The sequence below is a fragment of the Vanacampus margaritifer genome, chromosome 5, assembly GCF_051991255.1.
Source record: "Vanacampus margaritifer isolate UIUO_Vmar chromosome 5, RoL_Vmar_1.0, whole genome shotgun sequence".
NCBI classification, from domain to species: domain Eukaryota; kingdom Metazoa; phylum Chordata; class Actinopteri; order Syngnathiformes; family Syngnathidae; genus Vanacampus; species Vanacampus margaritifer.
In genome coordinates, this window is record NC_135436.1 from 30,833,991 (window position 1) to 30,849,483 (window position 15,493).

The 15,493-nt window shown below is 45.3% G+C and overlaps 3 protein-coding genes across 4 annotated transcripts in view; 1 reads left to right on the top strand and 2 right to left on the bottom strand.

Moving 5' to 3' along the window:
• LOC144051804 (transmembrane protein 87A) overlaps positions 1 to 15,493 on the top strand; it is a 49,518-nt gene that overhangs the window by 14,910 nt on the left and 19,115 nt on the right. The gene's annotated exons all lie outside the window — the stretch shown is intronic.
• LOC144052388 (uncharacterized) lies at positions 3,370 to 7,293 on the bottom strand. The gene is made up of 2 exons (XM_077566394.1): positions 7,095 to 7,293; positions 3,370 to 5,805 (listed from the first exon to the last, which is right to left on the bottom strand). Exons 1-2 carry the CDS (start codon positions 7,146 to 7,148, stop codon positions 4,516 to 4,518), a joined length of 1,344 nt encoding a protein of 447 aa, XP_077422520.1. The 5' UTR covers positions 7,149 to 7,293; the 3' UTR covers positions 3,370 to 4,515.
• On the bottom strand, positions 10,032 to 13,780 carry LOC144052202 (synaptosomal-associated protein 25). The gene is made up of 8 exons (XM_077566084.1): positions 13,626 to 13,780; positions 13,169 to 13,304; positions 12,782 to 12,823; positions 12,397 to 12,445; positions 11,820 to 11,931; positions 11,438 to 11,584; positions 11,205 to 11,349; positions 10,032 to 10,235 (listed from the first exon to the last, which is right to left on the bottom strand). Exons 2-8 carry the CDS (start codon positions 13,238 to 13,240, stop codon positions 10,170 to 10,172), a joined length of 633 nt encoding a protein of 210 aa, XP_077422210.1. The 5' UTR covers positions 13,241 to 13,304; positions 13,626 to 13,780; the 3' UTR covers positions 10,032 to 10,169.

The window sequence follows — 15,493 nt, forward strand, 5'->3', positions numbered from 1 at the left end:
GTACAATTATTATATATTTTTTGCACAAAATAGTCTTATTTTCTTGTTTAGATTTTTTTCCCCAAGTTTTTTTTTTATTAGGCACAAAAAGTGTTTTTTTTCAGCAGCAAATGAGCATTTTTTTTTTTCTCCTAACAAATATTTCGTGATAATCAAGTGCAGCAAGTTTTATTTTTCAATATTGTGAGAAAAATAATCATATAAGGCAACACAGTTAACAAAAAAATGTAGTATGCCAATAAAATGATAAATGTTGCGGGGAAACAAGTCTCTATATGAAAAAGTTGTCAGGGGTCGTCAGCGTCTCACTTCTCAATGTGCGGTACTATGCTGCCCCCTGTTGGCATTGTGTGTGAAGTGATTTCAGCAGGGAAATCAAATGCACAGGTAAAATTCTTCAAAAATGCTGTTTACTGCAATCTTATTGCATTTTTTTCCAGAATTAAGTTCAAAATTCTTCCAAATTGCTGATCTTTTTAATGTCTATTGTGCGAGTATACAGGATACATTCATTCATACACTACAGCAAGCACATATTTTGTAGATGTATTATTATTATTATTATTACTGGTAAATAAATATTTTGGACATGCCAAAACTTGGCATTATTATCATATTGTCATATATTTGAAGTCTTTGCACACATCATAACTATTTTCAAATTTTTATCATGACTGAGCTCTTCATAAATTGCACAAATCTCTCTTGCACTAATCTTAAAATAAGAAGAAAGAAAGGAAGTGTAATGTTTCCAATACAGTGTGGCTATAGGCAGCTCCAAATCGATATCTTGGAAAATAACATTGTTGCTTCACTAATCAAAGACCAAATGCATGAATGTAGTGTTGTTGAAGAATGTAGTGCTTGCTACACACCACTAGATGTCAGCAGCAATCCTAAGCCTCATTTGAAATGGTTTCTTATGACTAAAAGTATGACTTCAACTGGGGTGTTAATGTTGCCTCATCCAGTTTGTGTGTTGTACGTACCTTTGGTTACATGGTGAGGCTAATATTTCGAGATTTGACTGAGTTGTGGGGCCCACCCGTCCTTGTGGGGCCATTTTGCTGGTCCCCACAAATTCAGACTTCTTTTTGAGAGTCAAGACTTGGTTTTAGAGTTTAGGTTTGAATTGGGTTATGGTTGAGGTTAGAGTAAGGAATGGGGCTAGGCAGTCCTTTTTGATGGTTAGGGGGGGGGGCTAAGAAATGCATCATGTCAATGAGATGGAGAGTACCATGTACGTGCATTTACACATGCACAGCCGATCAGCCCATGACTGAAGATGGCATGCGTGCTCAAGGCCCGGGTGCAGGTGTGTGCTTCAAGCCATGCTTACCTGCACACTTGGCTGAAAACTGCATCCGGAAAAAAACCAACTTGTATTCTGCTGACCTGACGCTTACCTGTCCAGTCAGTTGAGCATAAATGAGGGAGCGTTAAACCCTGGAAAAGGGCTGTGAGAGGCGGCGACGGAGGCGTGCCTGACCGACACCTTCTTTGGCAAGTCCATAGTCCACAAGTGACGTAGTGAACTTAATACCACTCCTTCAATTTTCAACTTTGAGTTCAAACTGATTATGGCGGCGCCACATGGACAAAAGTGGTAATGTAATGCCTGAAGGAAGACCACATTTCCCATGAAGCGCATTGTCGTTTTTAAGCTCAAGCCAGCGAGGGAAAGTTGAAGGCCAATGTTGATCCTTGACTGTCCTTTGATCCGGGTAGCTACCTTTTTTCTTTCTTGTCTCCTAAGACGCAACTTTTCAGTTGTTTTGCAGCTTCTGCCAGGAAAGCAGTAATCATGCGTCGACATCCAAATTGACTTCCGTCTTTGTAACAAATGGGGAAAGACATAAAAAACATATGTCATTCAGCAGTCAGCACACTTTTTTATGTGGCAGTGTTCCTACCATCTTCCTCAAAGTTGTTTAATGCCAGTAAAAATAATGCCCCCCCCCCTACCCCTCCCCCCAGGCCATGGCAAAGGTTTGATTTGATCTTTAGTTGTATCGAACAAATACTAAACAAAATATAAACAAATAAGGTCATACAAAGTGTTCGGTTCGAAAAGGGGCAGAAAGAAGTAACATTCAACTAGTTTGAAGTCGATGTTTCATCAGAAGAGTCATGAAAATATTTGATTAAGTTTGGGAAGTTCCTTAGTGCTACTTTAAGATGGCGCCAAACATGCTTTTTGCCCCAAATTCAAACATGCACAAAAATGTCAAAATAATCACCAGGACATGTAGACACCAGTTCATATAGTTTATCAGCAAAAAAAAGAAGTTTATTTAGTGTTGAGTACACTTTAGTTGTACATGCGAACCCCCCCACACCCCCCACACCCCACCCCCAACTTCCACAGAGGCAGATCCTCCGCCACTCTCCCTCCGCTGAGGAGCATTAGCATACAGATGTTTGCCTGAAAAGGGAAAGCAGTGCAACACAAAGCGGCCTGGGGGTTGGGGGGGTTCACAGGACCAGCCCCTTGGCCTTTTTAGGGACCCCTTCCCACCCTACACACACACGCACACACACGTCCTCAATGGCAAGTAGCCACAGGGGTTGTGGGAGTGTGTCCTCCTAGCTTTTGTCTTTCATTAGCACACGACCTCAGTTAAATGCCAACACACACACACACACACACACACACACAAATAGATGCACACAGACTCACACAGTGACTGCAATACATGTTGCACACCAAAAATTCTGCGTGGTGTGTTTATGCGGTTTGCCTGGTATTTTTGGGGGGCTGGAAAAGATGCTTGACGTTTTCTATTCACTTGACGGTGATGGCAGATGGAAGTCACAAGTATCTACTCAACTACATTCCGTGTGTGTGTGTGTGTGTGTGTGTGTGTGTGTGTGTGTGTGTGTGTGTCTTTTGTCAGAGCATCTGTTGCCCAAGGATTCTTCTAAGTGTCAATCACCACAAATGCACAAACATAACACAATCACACGCACACACAAAATGAGAGGCGGGGCCACAGAAGAGAAAGGGTTCACACAGGAGCACGCACGCACGCACGCACACACGCACACACACACACAATGGAATATTTGCTCGAGTTCACAATCGAGCTGCATGTGAGGACATTTCGCTCCAAGTTGTCCCGTTGTCCACTTTTGGACTTGTATTTTGCAAGTTGTGTATGTAAAATCAAACGTGTGCAGTTTAATAATGTTGTGTCTTTATGACGTAAAAGTCACTTTCAATCATTCGTACTCTTCGTTCTCGACATCTGTTAAAACAACATATACTGAGCGTTTTTTTTCTTTTTATGAATTTTTTTTTATTTTGAAAGAACTATAAACATCAATATATTAAGAGAAACAACATGTAAATAACGAGGGCTCTTAAATTATGTGAGAGAGATCATTAAGCATGGAACCACAAAATAAGATGCGCTCAACTTTGAAGGAAACAAAAGAAATAAATAGAACTTAATTGAGGAGAAACGTAGGAAATACATCAGCAGGTTGCATCACTGCATGGCCAATAAAGAAACAATTTCCATGTTGACCTGCCAATCACTTGAGGACTTCATTAACTTGTTTCAATAAAGTATTAGAAATGTTAAAAACTTCAAACACAATTCACGGTTTCAGGCCAGCCTGTGAATAACAAAAAATTACATTCACATAAATGGCACCTTCAGAAAAGTTTTTTTTTTTTTTTTTACCCGAGCAATTCTTGTGTAAGTAGGGACATTCCACAATGATTTTAAATACATCCAACAATAAAAAAAATATTGAAAAAGACATCAGTGAACAGTGCGAGAGTTCACTGAAATTATTTGCAAGCAGCAAAGTTGTCATCCACCGAAAAAGCAGACAAAATGCATTAGCTCGACAAAAGCTAATGCTAATTGGCAGTATATGCTTGTTGTCTGGGCCAGCGGAGAGGCCGCTCAACGACACAGGCAACTTCGAAATTGAACGCCCAGACCAACTAATCGTCTTCTGGCTTTGCTAAAAGGTTTCATCATCATCATCATCATCATCATCAAGAAAAAGTGTGACGCTCTGGACGAGCGGCTAGGCTAATGTTAGCATTACTTCGCTTCAATTGGACTGGTTGCCAGCCAATCACATTTCTGAAAACAATGGGCTGGTCGTCAGTCAATGGTAGAGCACAAAAAGACAAACACTGGACCGGTCGCCGGTCATGGCCAGGACGCATATAGACAAACCGGCATTGTGGCTCACTGGCCTTGGTATACAACAGTATACGAGCACACTGAGATGGCAAAGCCCGCTCCAAAAGTCCAAATCCTGCCACAGTTTGGTGCTTCTCCTCACCTGGCAGGTAAAAGGAGCTTCCTGGGAGCCGGTTCAGGAGAAAGTACCTGTGGCCAAAGCCAAACTGTGGCAGGGTTTGGAATTTTTGGACCAGGATTAGCCAGCGCTGCAAGAGCACAAAAAGAAAACTGCTGGGAGCGACGCTATGCAATATGCACGAGACAAAGTCAACACAACTCTTTTGCGAGCGCGACCGCAACGTTCCGGCTACTCGTCCGCCACCGACAGGCGGCTGAAGATGGGCAGGCGGCGGCCCTCGCAGCCCGGCGACTCGCTGCCGCTGGAAGCGGAACTGAGGGAGCAGGACGATGTGTAACTCTCCTCCGAGAGCGAGTCGGCCGAGAAGCAACGCCGGAGGCCGGGGGGCCTGAGAAGGGCGGGGGGCGCGAGGAAGCCGGGGGGCGCGAGGAGGCCGGGGGGCCCGAGGAGGCCGGCCGGAGCACCGGAAGGGGCGCCGTACAGCAGATGTTTGGAGGCTGGAGCGCAGCGCCGGATACTGGCACAATCGCTGCGTACGGCGAGGCAACCAAGAGGCAGTTTGGCGACGGCTGCGGGAAAGGAACCAAGAGCAGAGTCGGCGTCATCGGCAGCGGTTGTGGAGTCATATTTGCTGGCGGCAAAGAACCCAAGAGCGGAGATGGCGTTCTCGCCAGTGGCCAAGTCGCACTCGCCGGCAGCAACAAAACCACAAGAGGGGCTGTCGTCTTCTCCGGCTAACTCACTGGCAACGGACAAATCGTAGGGGCAAGGGCGGAGAAGCCCCGGCTCCGGGAAGAGGGGCGAGAGGAGCCTCGGGCTCCCCGAGGGCGACGTGGACGAGGCCCGGGCCAAGTGCAGCGATGACGGCCGGGACGAAGGCTGACAACTTTCGGCGGACGGGAAACCGGCAAAGCTGAGGCTGTGGCGCAGAGGCGGCGGCCGCAGCTCCTTCCGCAAATTCAGCAGCTCTTCGGCGTTGTGGATGAAGTGGCAGCGGGCGCCGTACGGGCAGAAGCCGACGGTGTGGAAGGTTCGGCACGGCTCCGTCTTGTACTTGGGGTGGCGGCTCAAACCTCGTAGCTCATCCAGGCCGTGCGCAAACTGGCACTTGGCGCCATACTTGCACAGGCCGCTCTCCTCAAACGTGCGGCACAGCTCCGTCTTGTAGCGCGTGGAGAGGCGAGGCGAGGCCGGCGCCGGAACGGAGGTCCGGTTGCCCACACAAAGCCCTGGCGGAGGCCGGGCAGGTGCCGGCGGCGCTTCCTCGTCCGCGGCGACGCCGCCTTCGATCATGCTGACCGAGCGGTCCGTCCTGAAAGGAATGCGGCTGAGTACCGAGCAAGGGAAGCGGCTCTCCCGTTTCCACTGCGGTGCCCAAGTGGACGACTCGCCGTCGCTCAACTTGGAGTTGGCGAGCGTGACGGGGCAGAGCGAATGGCGGCGCTGGAAACAGCGAGCTCTGGCCGGAGGCCGCAGGCTTGCCAACAACGTCTCCGTCACCTCCAGGCCGGCAAAGTTCTGTTGGCGAAGGAAGAACAAGGCAGCGTGAGGCTTTTCAGCGACCCTCTTAGATTAGCATCGCTGTAAAACATGCAGCTCAAAGGGGGCGTGTCATATCGCCTTATTCATATTTGTATGAGTATAATTATGTCAAAAACTCATTTGTAAAATATGGCTGACTGAGACTACGTTGGGTCACAGATTACAAATAGGAGAAGAAGTCGAGACGTGTAAAAAAATAAAAACTGAATGAGCCAGTTTTGCAAATCCTCTTCATCCAAATGAAAACACTACAAAGATAAATATTTAATGTTAGAAGTGATTGACATCATATTTGTTTTTGTTTTGTTTTGAATTTGAATTCCAAAATTGTTGAGACAGGAGCAACAAACGAGTGGAAGAAAGTTTGAACAACGCTCACAAACAAAAGCTGTACACGTTTTTCCGGGTTGGAGCCTTCGTTTGGACTGAGAAAAAACAAATAAAGTGTCTGCAAATAAGATGGGAACGGCCCCCCCAAAAAGAATCCAGATAATTGACACTCATTAAACTGTAATTGACAATTAAAAAAATTGTTTTAAAGTGCATAGTAAAATGTAAGTAAGTGAGGGATTAGGTAAAAAAAAAAAAGCAACTAAGCAGGGTTTCGGTTTCCCCAAATAATTCGAAGCAATTGATGCTCATATACTCGTAATTGCCAAGAGACAAAAAACACACAAACAAGAAAATGTGATTATTCAGGGGATTAGGAAAAAACAGAGTGTAGGCGGCGTTGAACACACCCCCCCCCCCCCCCAACAAAAAAAATCTGGAAAACAACATCACAAATCCCCCAAAGCATTTTACCTTCTGAAAGAAAACTTGAATTTATGTCAAAACGGTTTTGCTCTGAGAAGCAACTTTTCAACTTCTGATGAATTGCTGTTGAGATTATCAGGCCACAATTTTTCTTCTGGTAAAATTACATTTCAAAATTCAATTCTGTTGTTGTTGAAGATTACAAAAGGTAAACTGACAACTTTTTGCCTGTAAATAATATATGAATTTATCATAACAGGATTGTTGACGCTCCCAAAAAAGGTTCACCAGCATACAACTTCTCATATTTAGAATTTTTTTAACCCAACAAAATAACATTTTTTGTTCCTGTTACGATTCGTTTGTTATGTTGTTTTTCTTCTCCAAAATGCTTGTGAAGTGCGACGGCATTTGGTAGTCAACATCACGTGTTGCAGTGATGTTGACTGCCAGCGATTTGCGTTTGTTCCCGAACCAAGAAGAAAACGGCGGCCGTCCGTTGTCCTCACCTTGCACAAGTCCCGCTCCACTTCCAAAAAGGGCGTGAGCAAGTCGGACGCCATGTTTGAGAGGACGGCGGGCGGTCAATCCACGAATCCACGTCAGGAAATGTTTCCCACTGGGGTCTCGAGCGGTGCGGGGACACGGGATGGTCCTGGTCTGGGACGGAGGCACGCACGTTGCGTCTGATGATGTTCCTCCACCATCTGCTGGAATCTGTTTAAATAGCTGGGGGGAAGGTCCCGCCCGGGCCCACCCCCGCACGCCCAGTTGCAGCCCCCTTCCCCCCCAATTGTGTCCAACTTGCTGCCTTTTTTTTTTTTTTCATCATTCAAAGGCTGGCTAGACGTTGTCAGTTGCAACTTCAGACATTTCCATCTGACATCGACTGTAAGAATCAAATGTTGTCTTCTAAAGACAAATTTGTATTCCCTTGTGACTCGTGAGCAGCCGTGGCTAGCACGTAGCTCTGCAACTCGTTTGCTCCCGTTTGCTGTCTTTGCATGAACGTCCCTCGAAATTCGCTTGGGCTGAAATGGAGGGGAAAAAAATCATTAAAAGCTCCGCGTCCGCCCCAAGAGACGCCGGCCCACCGGGCATGTGCCCGATGGACCAGATGGCCAGTCCAGCACAGATAGACTCACAGCACCACAAAGTGCATTTGTGTTGCCAGAAAGCACTTTGGCAGTTAACTGAGCGCAGAAGCTATCCCGTCTTTTGCCAAAGCCAGCGGACGCTCCTTTTGTGGGCAGGCGCCCCGAACCGGCTCGCGTGCTCAGCCTGCTTTTGTCTTGCTTCTCAAAGGGGGAAGTCGAGGGAGAAAGGGAAGTGTCCACGCGCGCGCACACGCACAGGTTGGGATAGTGGACCAAGGCACTGCTGGCCCGTGTCACGTCATCACAAGGAAAGCCACACAAATCAGCGCATGTCAAAACAACTGCTGCATTGTGTGTGTGTGTGTGCGCGCACACACATCTTAAGCTGCATGTGTGCCAACATATGGGCTATTGAGTGGACAATGGACCCCGTAGACCCCAAAAAAGAGAGGCTGGGTGGGGAGTGACTGGCATGACGATGATGTCACTGATGGCCAACCACTTGTCTGTTGTCATTCTTAGTTGATTTGTGTGACAAGTCGTACAATAATGAGTTGTCGTCAAGTGGTCGCGTCTTTGTTACCATCAGGAAGTCGTCATGATGATGATGATGATGATGATGATGAAAAAAAAAAGTTCAGTAGCACCTCATCAGTATGAAGAGCACCATTTGCTGTGGACTCCCTCGGGGCTCCTACCTGACACCAACATGTACATAAGCTTCATTAGTACACACACACGCACACACACGCACACACGCACCAACGTGTATGTGATAACAATTGTCAGTTGTGTTTTGCGGTTTCAAATCCAACCGGCCAACAGAAAGAAAAAAACAAAACAAGTTGAGGCCAAGCAAATTGGGCAAGTTACTTAAGATCAGTAAATGAGGACTTGTTTGAAAAGTAAGCCATTATTTAACCTATTAAGTTAGTGGTTACTTGAAGATACTTTTTTCTTCTTGCCCTCAATAATTTCATCTTTTCTTCCCCAAAGTCTTACTTTGCATCGTCACTATTTTCTACTGTATTGTAAATTGTCATTGTTGATTTACGTTGAAAAAGCGGACAGGACACGATGAGTCCATGTTGAATGAATACGACTTTTACTTGCCATGAATTGATAAATTGCTGACTAATGAAAGCACATCTGGACTCAAACTGATAACAAAACATTTTGGAACAACTTCGCTGAAGCTCAAAGTGCATTTAATGCAAACAATATGCACATTAGTGTCATCAGAATAACAAGAAAAGCATCTCTTTATGAATGCTTGGGACACAAAACGTGACACTTCAAATAAAGTACAAAGAACAAAAAAAAAAATTGACTCGTTTCGCTATCCGGTCGGAATGAAAATGACTTCTGGGAAAAAAAAGTATGTGTAATAATAATTGTCACTCAACATTTGAAAGTAATTTGTTACACTAATCATTTATGGAGAAAAGTAATCTTATTATTACCTTTAGTTACTTTCCCAATACTGATTACTAGATTTATTTGCCCTAGCTTTGCTTTTAAAGTTATTGCATACACTAATGATTTGCATTGGCTAATTAACAGCCAATCACAACTGACAGCGTTTTGTTTACAATTAACGGCCAATTCAGTCAAATTGAAAATGTGAAAAATGGTGAAAATGTGCAGCCCTCCTGGCAGGGAGCTAAAGTTAGCGCATTTGTATGCCCACGTTGATAAGTGAGCGACTTTAACGACATCCATGATGTCCTCACATTGATGGTGTCTGCAGTTTAACGAGATCCAACTGCTCACTGTGTGTGTGCGCGCGTGCGGTTAGTGTGTGGCAACGTGTGAGCGGCGACGGGTAAACGAACGCAGCTGCCATCAGTTAAGGCCAGCCGGCGGAGTACAGCAGTCGCGGTGGATGTGGTTTGCTGCGCGCATGTGGAAGTCGCACTTGTCATGGAAGGAAACGCAAAGTCTTGCACAAACACTTGAAAGACCAAACCAAAAATACTCGGGCGCCTTGAGATACGGGTCCAAGCCCCGTTTTTTGACATAAGAGTGTCATGTCATGTGCTGGCCATTTATTGCCACACTTGAAGTTGGCTGAAAAAGTAACACTAAAAGAGAACAAACAAACATCCGCGTAGAACTTTGCTCACCAATCACAGCATAGAGTACTACGCTGTAATTGGTCAACTGCTAGTCACATGACATGTGGACGCCATCTTGTTACCCTGCCGAAACCAATTTGGCCAAACTCTCTCTATCAACGGCATCTCCTTGTGGGATGTGGACCCGACCCGACCCCACTGGATCCACAAGGTCAAAACACACACACGCAATGCATGGGCTCCTGTTGATTTTCGAGCTTTATTGGACATTTTGGGGGAAGGTCATTATTCCGAGAATGTTGCCACGGCGCTCGGTTGTCTTTGCCAGCGGAACGAAGCATCCGGCTGAATGCTAACATTGAAAGCTCAACGCTACGGCGTACGCTGCTCATTGTGACGTCATCATCTTCTACCTTTTCATGAGGTTGTTGGCTTTCTGGTTGGCGGTGTCGATGCGCGTCACGTTCACGATGGCCTGCGCAAACGCAGCAAACAAGCAAACGTGGGAGTCAGTCGGTCGCGTCAAACTCTCATCATCATCAAAGGAATAGAAATGCCGCAGTGTTACAAAAACACGGGGTGTGCGGGGGTGTGCGGGGATGAGCGTGACGTCGTCCACCTCCAAGAAAGTGAAGGGAAGATACAGTCAGGGCTCTTTGTACTCATCTGGGTTTTGGTGGCGCATGCATGATGGCCAAAAAGCTTGAACAGGAACATTTGAATGCACCTTTCAAGGTTTTCTGATCAGCGACGTGTGGAGGTTTGGAGTCGTCATTGGAAGATGAACGGCAATTGTGATTCTTGCTCATCCTCGTGAAATGTCGACATCGTCATGGCAAGGTTTTATGAATAAGTAGGTAGGCCTACTGCTCTGGTGAATTTGGTGCCTCGTTATTGTTTGGGGAGATGAGGATCATTTTGTGGAACTGAAGGCGCATCTCCGTTGGGACCGCTGATCTGAATATAGGACTGGATTGCCCACAGGCCAAGACTTTTGAAGTCCAGAGGTGGCCATATTGCTCCTCCCAAGAAACCTTTCTTGGCATACAATCCTATACATTTACAGTATCCAAATTGGAGAACATTTAAGACAGGACTTAGTAGAAACGGCATGATTTACGATGATTTAAATTTGTTCAACATAAACAGGACTTCAGACAGTTTACGACTTGCCTAAAATAAATGTATAAAGGATATGCTTAATGATGTTTACAGGAGGAAACTTGTATATATTTTTTAATGAAAGAATTCTAACTAATTCAACAAAAGATGAAACGGTGCCAATAAACTGACCAACAGAGGGCGCTGCAAGCTCACAAACAGTCAAACCTGGCCTTTTTAACAGGTTTTGAATAAAGAGATGAAGATTGGAAACGTTTCCAGTGAATGAACGAATGGAGAAACTGAAAAGAAGGCAACGCAGAAGGCGGCGGCTGTTGCTCACCTTTCCCTCAACGCGTTGGATCTGCACGTTCTGCGAGTCGATCTCGTTGCCCATGTCCAGCGCCATGCACCTCAGGTTGCCAACGATGCTGCCCACGTGCGCCAGGTTGTCGTTCATCTCGTCCTCGCGGGCGTCCTGCGTCACCCTGACACAAAAGACGGACGGCCTTGGTTTGCGCAGCTGCCGGCCGTCCACGCGCGCGGCGGCGGCGCTCGGCAAACATTTTCGTCTACCTTCGAATGTAGCCGCCGCTCATAATCATCTGCTCGCGCTCGTCCACCACTCGAGACGGCGGCGGCTGATTGGACACTACTCCGTCCGGTCCCGAGCCGCCGCCCCAAAGCGCCTTGTAGGCCCCGCTTTCTTCCAAGGCCTTCAGTCTGTCGGAGAGGACGAGAGCGCGTCTTGAGTGCATTCAGCTGTGAAGTGCGAAGATTAATGACTCGCATCAACTCAACTTTGACGCTCGCTAACAAATTGTGGTTGTTTGGCATTATGCGCATTTTCATGCCGGTTGCCGGCCGCCAACTCTTGGAGTGACGGCGGCGGTCATGAAAGCATGACCAGGCTAATGTGCACGCACGCACGCACGCACGCACGCACGCACGCACGTACTTGTCACAAGCGCAGAGGCCGCAACACTTGCTCAAGTCGGTCAAGTTTTTCTCGGCTTCCTTCATGTCCGAGTTGATTTGATCCAAACCTTCTTCGATGCGCTCAAGCTGCTCTGACGGCACAAAAAAAAACACCAAAAACGGCAACATCGCTTACAAGCAACTTTTTCAACTTTGGGATTCTTTTTCTTTCATTTGCACGTTTTTTTTTTATTCACTTGGTTTGCTTTAGTTTCTAGAGAAGCTTCAATGGCTTTCATTTGATTTGTTTAGTTATATCGTTACAAAAAAAGTCAGATTTAGAATGAGTTTGAGTAAACAAAAAAAAAGATGTCTGGACGGTCTGCATAGTTCGACTATCTGATGAAAAGTCTGAAAGCTGAAAATGAAGTGCCAAATATGAAAACTAAAGCTTGTTTTGGCCACTTTGTAAACAAAGTTGTTGTCTTTGTAAAACAGAAATGTGTTTTTAGATGATTTGTGTGCGGATGTCTGACTCAATCATCCAAGAGGTCACAAAAAACAAAACACATTTTGATGGCTTGTACATGTGCAATGTTGGTGAGTCCTTCTTTTACCTCCTTGTTCATCCAACATGACCAACGCTCGGATGCCGGCGTCTTTGCTCTAAGAACACACACGCACACACACCATTGGATGTTCAATGGCACTTTTTTTTTTCAGACCGATACCAGTATGAGTTCTCAACTCTTGACTATGCCGACACCAAGTACCGATACCACTAGTACTTTTGATATACAACCTTTTCGAGGGGAGAGATCATTTTTAAAGAAAGACAATATACCCAATAGAGTATTTTCTTCCAAATTGCATGAAAATGAATGGAAAGTTGATATCATAAAATGGCCACAAGAGGGTGATATTACCTGGTATTGGTACCCGCCCATCGCTAATTTTGTCTTCAAATGAATGTATTGCATACATGCATGTGTGTGCGTGTACCTCCTCCACCAGCTGCATCATCCTGCGCGTGCTCTCCAGAGACTGCAGCGCACACACACACACACACACACACACACACACACATTAACGTTTATACAACCACATTGAAAGGAAAAATGAAAGGATGCTGATGTTTGTGTTCATCTTGTGTTTGTGTGTGTAATTGTGTAAATGTTTGTGTAAGTGTGGCTATATGTGTGCGCACGTGTATGTTGTCTCCATGGCAACCAGGTGAGCCAGGTGTTCGGCACCCACATGGTATGGGAGTGTGCGCCCGTGTTTGTGTACATCTCAGTGCACATGATGCGTGACCTCCGCACGCACGCACAAACACAATGCACGGTGTGAGAGGTGATCGATACAAAACAGACGATTGGTCACCCTCACCTCATCTGTCACCTGATTGGCCCTTCTTTGAAGCTCCTCCTGCTCACTCAGGACGGATGGCTCGGACGCCATGCTGCGTGTGTGCGTTCAGTGGCAGGCGCTGAGATGAGCACAAAGCATCAGGTGGTTTTGTCACCTGCGGAGCACAATGACATCATCATCATCATCATCATCTTCATCCAACACACACACACACAGGCACTTTATATGTCATCGCTGTTATGTTCTTCTTTCCTAAGTGGAACCAAAAACAAAAATGAATGAAAAATTCACACACAAAAGAAAAAAAAAGGGAATTATCATGTTTGTTAAGTTAAAAAAAAAAAAATCTTCAGCAACATGTTGCAATAGTGACATTTTACCGTGTATGGACGTTTTGTCAACACGCACACACACGCACGCACGCACGCACTTCTGCACGACCGGACGGGAGAGTGGACGTGTGTGTGTGTCTTACCTGTCATGAGTTTATCTCGTAAATGTAGCACAAAGATCTTTGTCAAACTGACACTCCCTCCGTCCCTCCCTCTCTCCCTCGGGACGCGCCCATCCACTTCCCGCTGACTGCGCCTCCCTCCGACAACAACCCTAATGGGGTATATGACACGGAGGAGGCGGGACTTCCAAATTCCTGGTTTTCACACATCAGTTTTGTTTCCGTTTCCTGTTTGCGCCGCGTGGGCCGCGTCCCACTTCTTGCGCTTCCGCCTTTGTGCCCCTCGGTTGCGCGTTCCCGTTGACGCGTGCGAACGTGTGGTGTGTCTGTCTCAGTTGTCCGAAGCATTTCAGAGAGTTGAGACGCGGCGGTGGGGGTGCGAGTGTGGGAACGCGGCCATCGGTGGACTGAAACCACGCTGATGTGCGGAAGTCCGTGGCATCGACCCCATTAAGAGCTGTCAATCGTTGGCCGCCGGTGATGTCATACTTGTAAGTACTGTTCAAAGTAATGAGTGTCGTGTAATCAGAGTAACAAAATGAGATCATAATTCATAAGTTTTATCCCTCAAATGGTCATATTGTTCAAAGATTCAAGAAATATATTGATGAAAAATACACTTTCTGTTCTGTGGAGGTCAAAACGGGGTCTCATTTATTTGTCCAAAGCTTTTGGAGTGACGTTTGTCAATTTATTGCTGAAAAGATTGATGGATATTTTCAGCTTACTGTTTGGTATCTATGACTTTAAAAGAAATAAGTTAAAGCCCAAGGAAATGTATTTATTTATTCATCTTATCATTCTTATGGCAACATTTTAAATCATTGGTTTGTCATTATTAAGAATGGCTATTGTTGTATGTTTTGCAATAATCAATCAAAAAAATCCGATCCAAAATAAATGACATCCAAATAAAGGTTCTACAAAATGCAAAAAAAGGAGTGTAGTGTAATAAGTAACTTGACATGTAACTGGCGTACGGACTAAAACTGTTCAAAAGTACAGTATACGTGTTGACGTATTACGGTAAAATGGAATAAGTCTGGAAAGTACACTACAGTTAAAAGTAACTATTGTTGAGTGTAACTACTTTGGCAAGTAACAGTACTTGAGTGCAGGATGTAACCACTCTAGAAGTTAAAAAAAAACTACATTGCAAAAGTAGCTATAAGAGTAACAAGGGTAAAAATAAACAATGATATAAAAAAAGAAAAAAGGGGAAAAAACGTGCAAGTAAAATTCTTCTTCTTCTTTTTTTAAAGAAATAACTGAATAGTATTGTTTGTAAAAGGGCAGTAAGTAGTAAAGGGTACTTTGTGGAAAGTAATTATGGTAACAAGAAACACGTCTGGAAAAGTAATGAGCAAACATTGAGGAATTTACCAACTGTAATAAGTAACTATACTTTGGAAAGTAATTATTCAAACCAAGTTGTAGCTGGCAGCTTTGTGGCACACACTGAATATGTATAAAGATGAAGTATTTTCTGGTGAATTGATTGTTGATTGGTAAATAGGATGTTTGTCACGTGGTGTGGTTCGTCAGCACAGCTGATAAATCAGCTGTTGACTTCTTCTCCTTTGAACTGTCGGAGGGTGCGACGGGGGACATCCTCCTTTTTGCTGAGCGCACCAACCGAGGCACGTTGTTCTAACGGGTATACACTTGGAGCTCACTATTGAACATCAATACCATCCTCGAGATTGCTTTGGACGGCAAGTGGTTGCGGACGTTGGAGCGATCGAGATTGTGCCGGCGCGTCTGCCAGGTAAAGATTCCTCCATTTCAGCCTCTACCTGCACCGGTCGTTATTAGGTCAAATGTAAAAAAGCAACAAGATGCAAAAGAATGTAGTCGTGTGTAAAGTACAAACAGTTCAAAGTAACTGT

Bases quoted from the DNA above. Each gene is read 5' to 3' on its own strand.
- LOC144052202 (XM_077566084.1), bottom strand. From the start codon at position 13,240: ATGGCGTCCGAGCCATCCGTCCTGAGTGAGCAGGAGGAGCTTCAAAGA. The intron at 12,824-13,168 runs GTGAGGGTGACC...TGTGCGCTGCAG, and splicing joins CCAATCAGGTGACAGATGAG to TCTCTGGAGAGCACGCGCAG. The intron at 12,446-12,781 runs GTACACGCACAC...GTGTGTTCTTAG, and splicing joins TGATGCAGCTGGTGGAGGAG to AGCAAAGACGCCGGCATCCG.
- LOC144052388 (XM_077566394.1), bottom strand. From the start codon at position 7,148: ATGGCGTCCGACTTGCTCACGCCCTTTTTGGAAGTGGAGCGGGACTTG. The intron at 5,806-7,094 runs GTGAGGACAACG...CTTCGCCAACAG, and splicing joins TGGAGCGGGACTTGTGCAAG to AACTTTGCCGGCCTGGAGGT.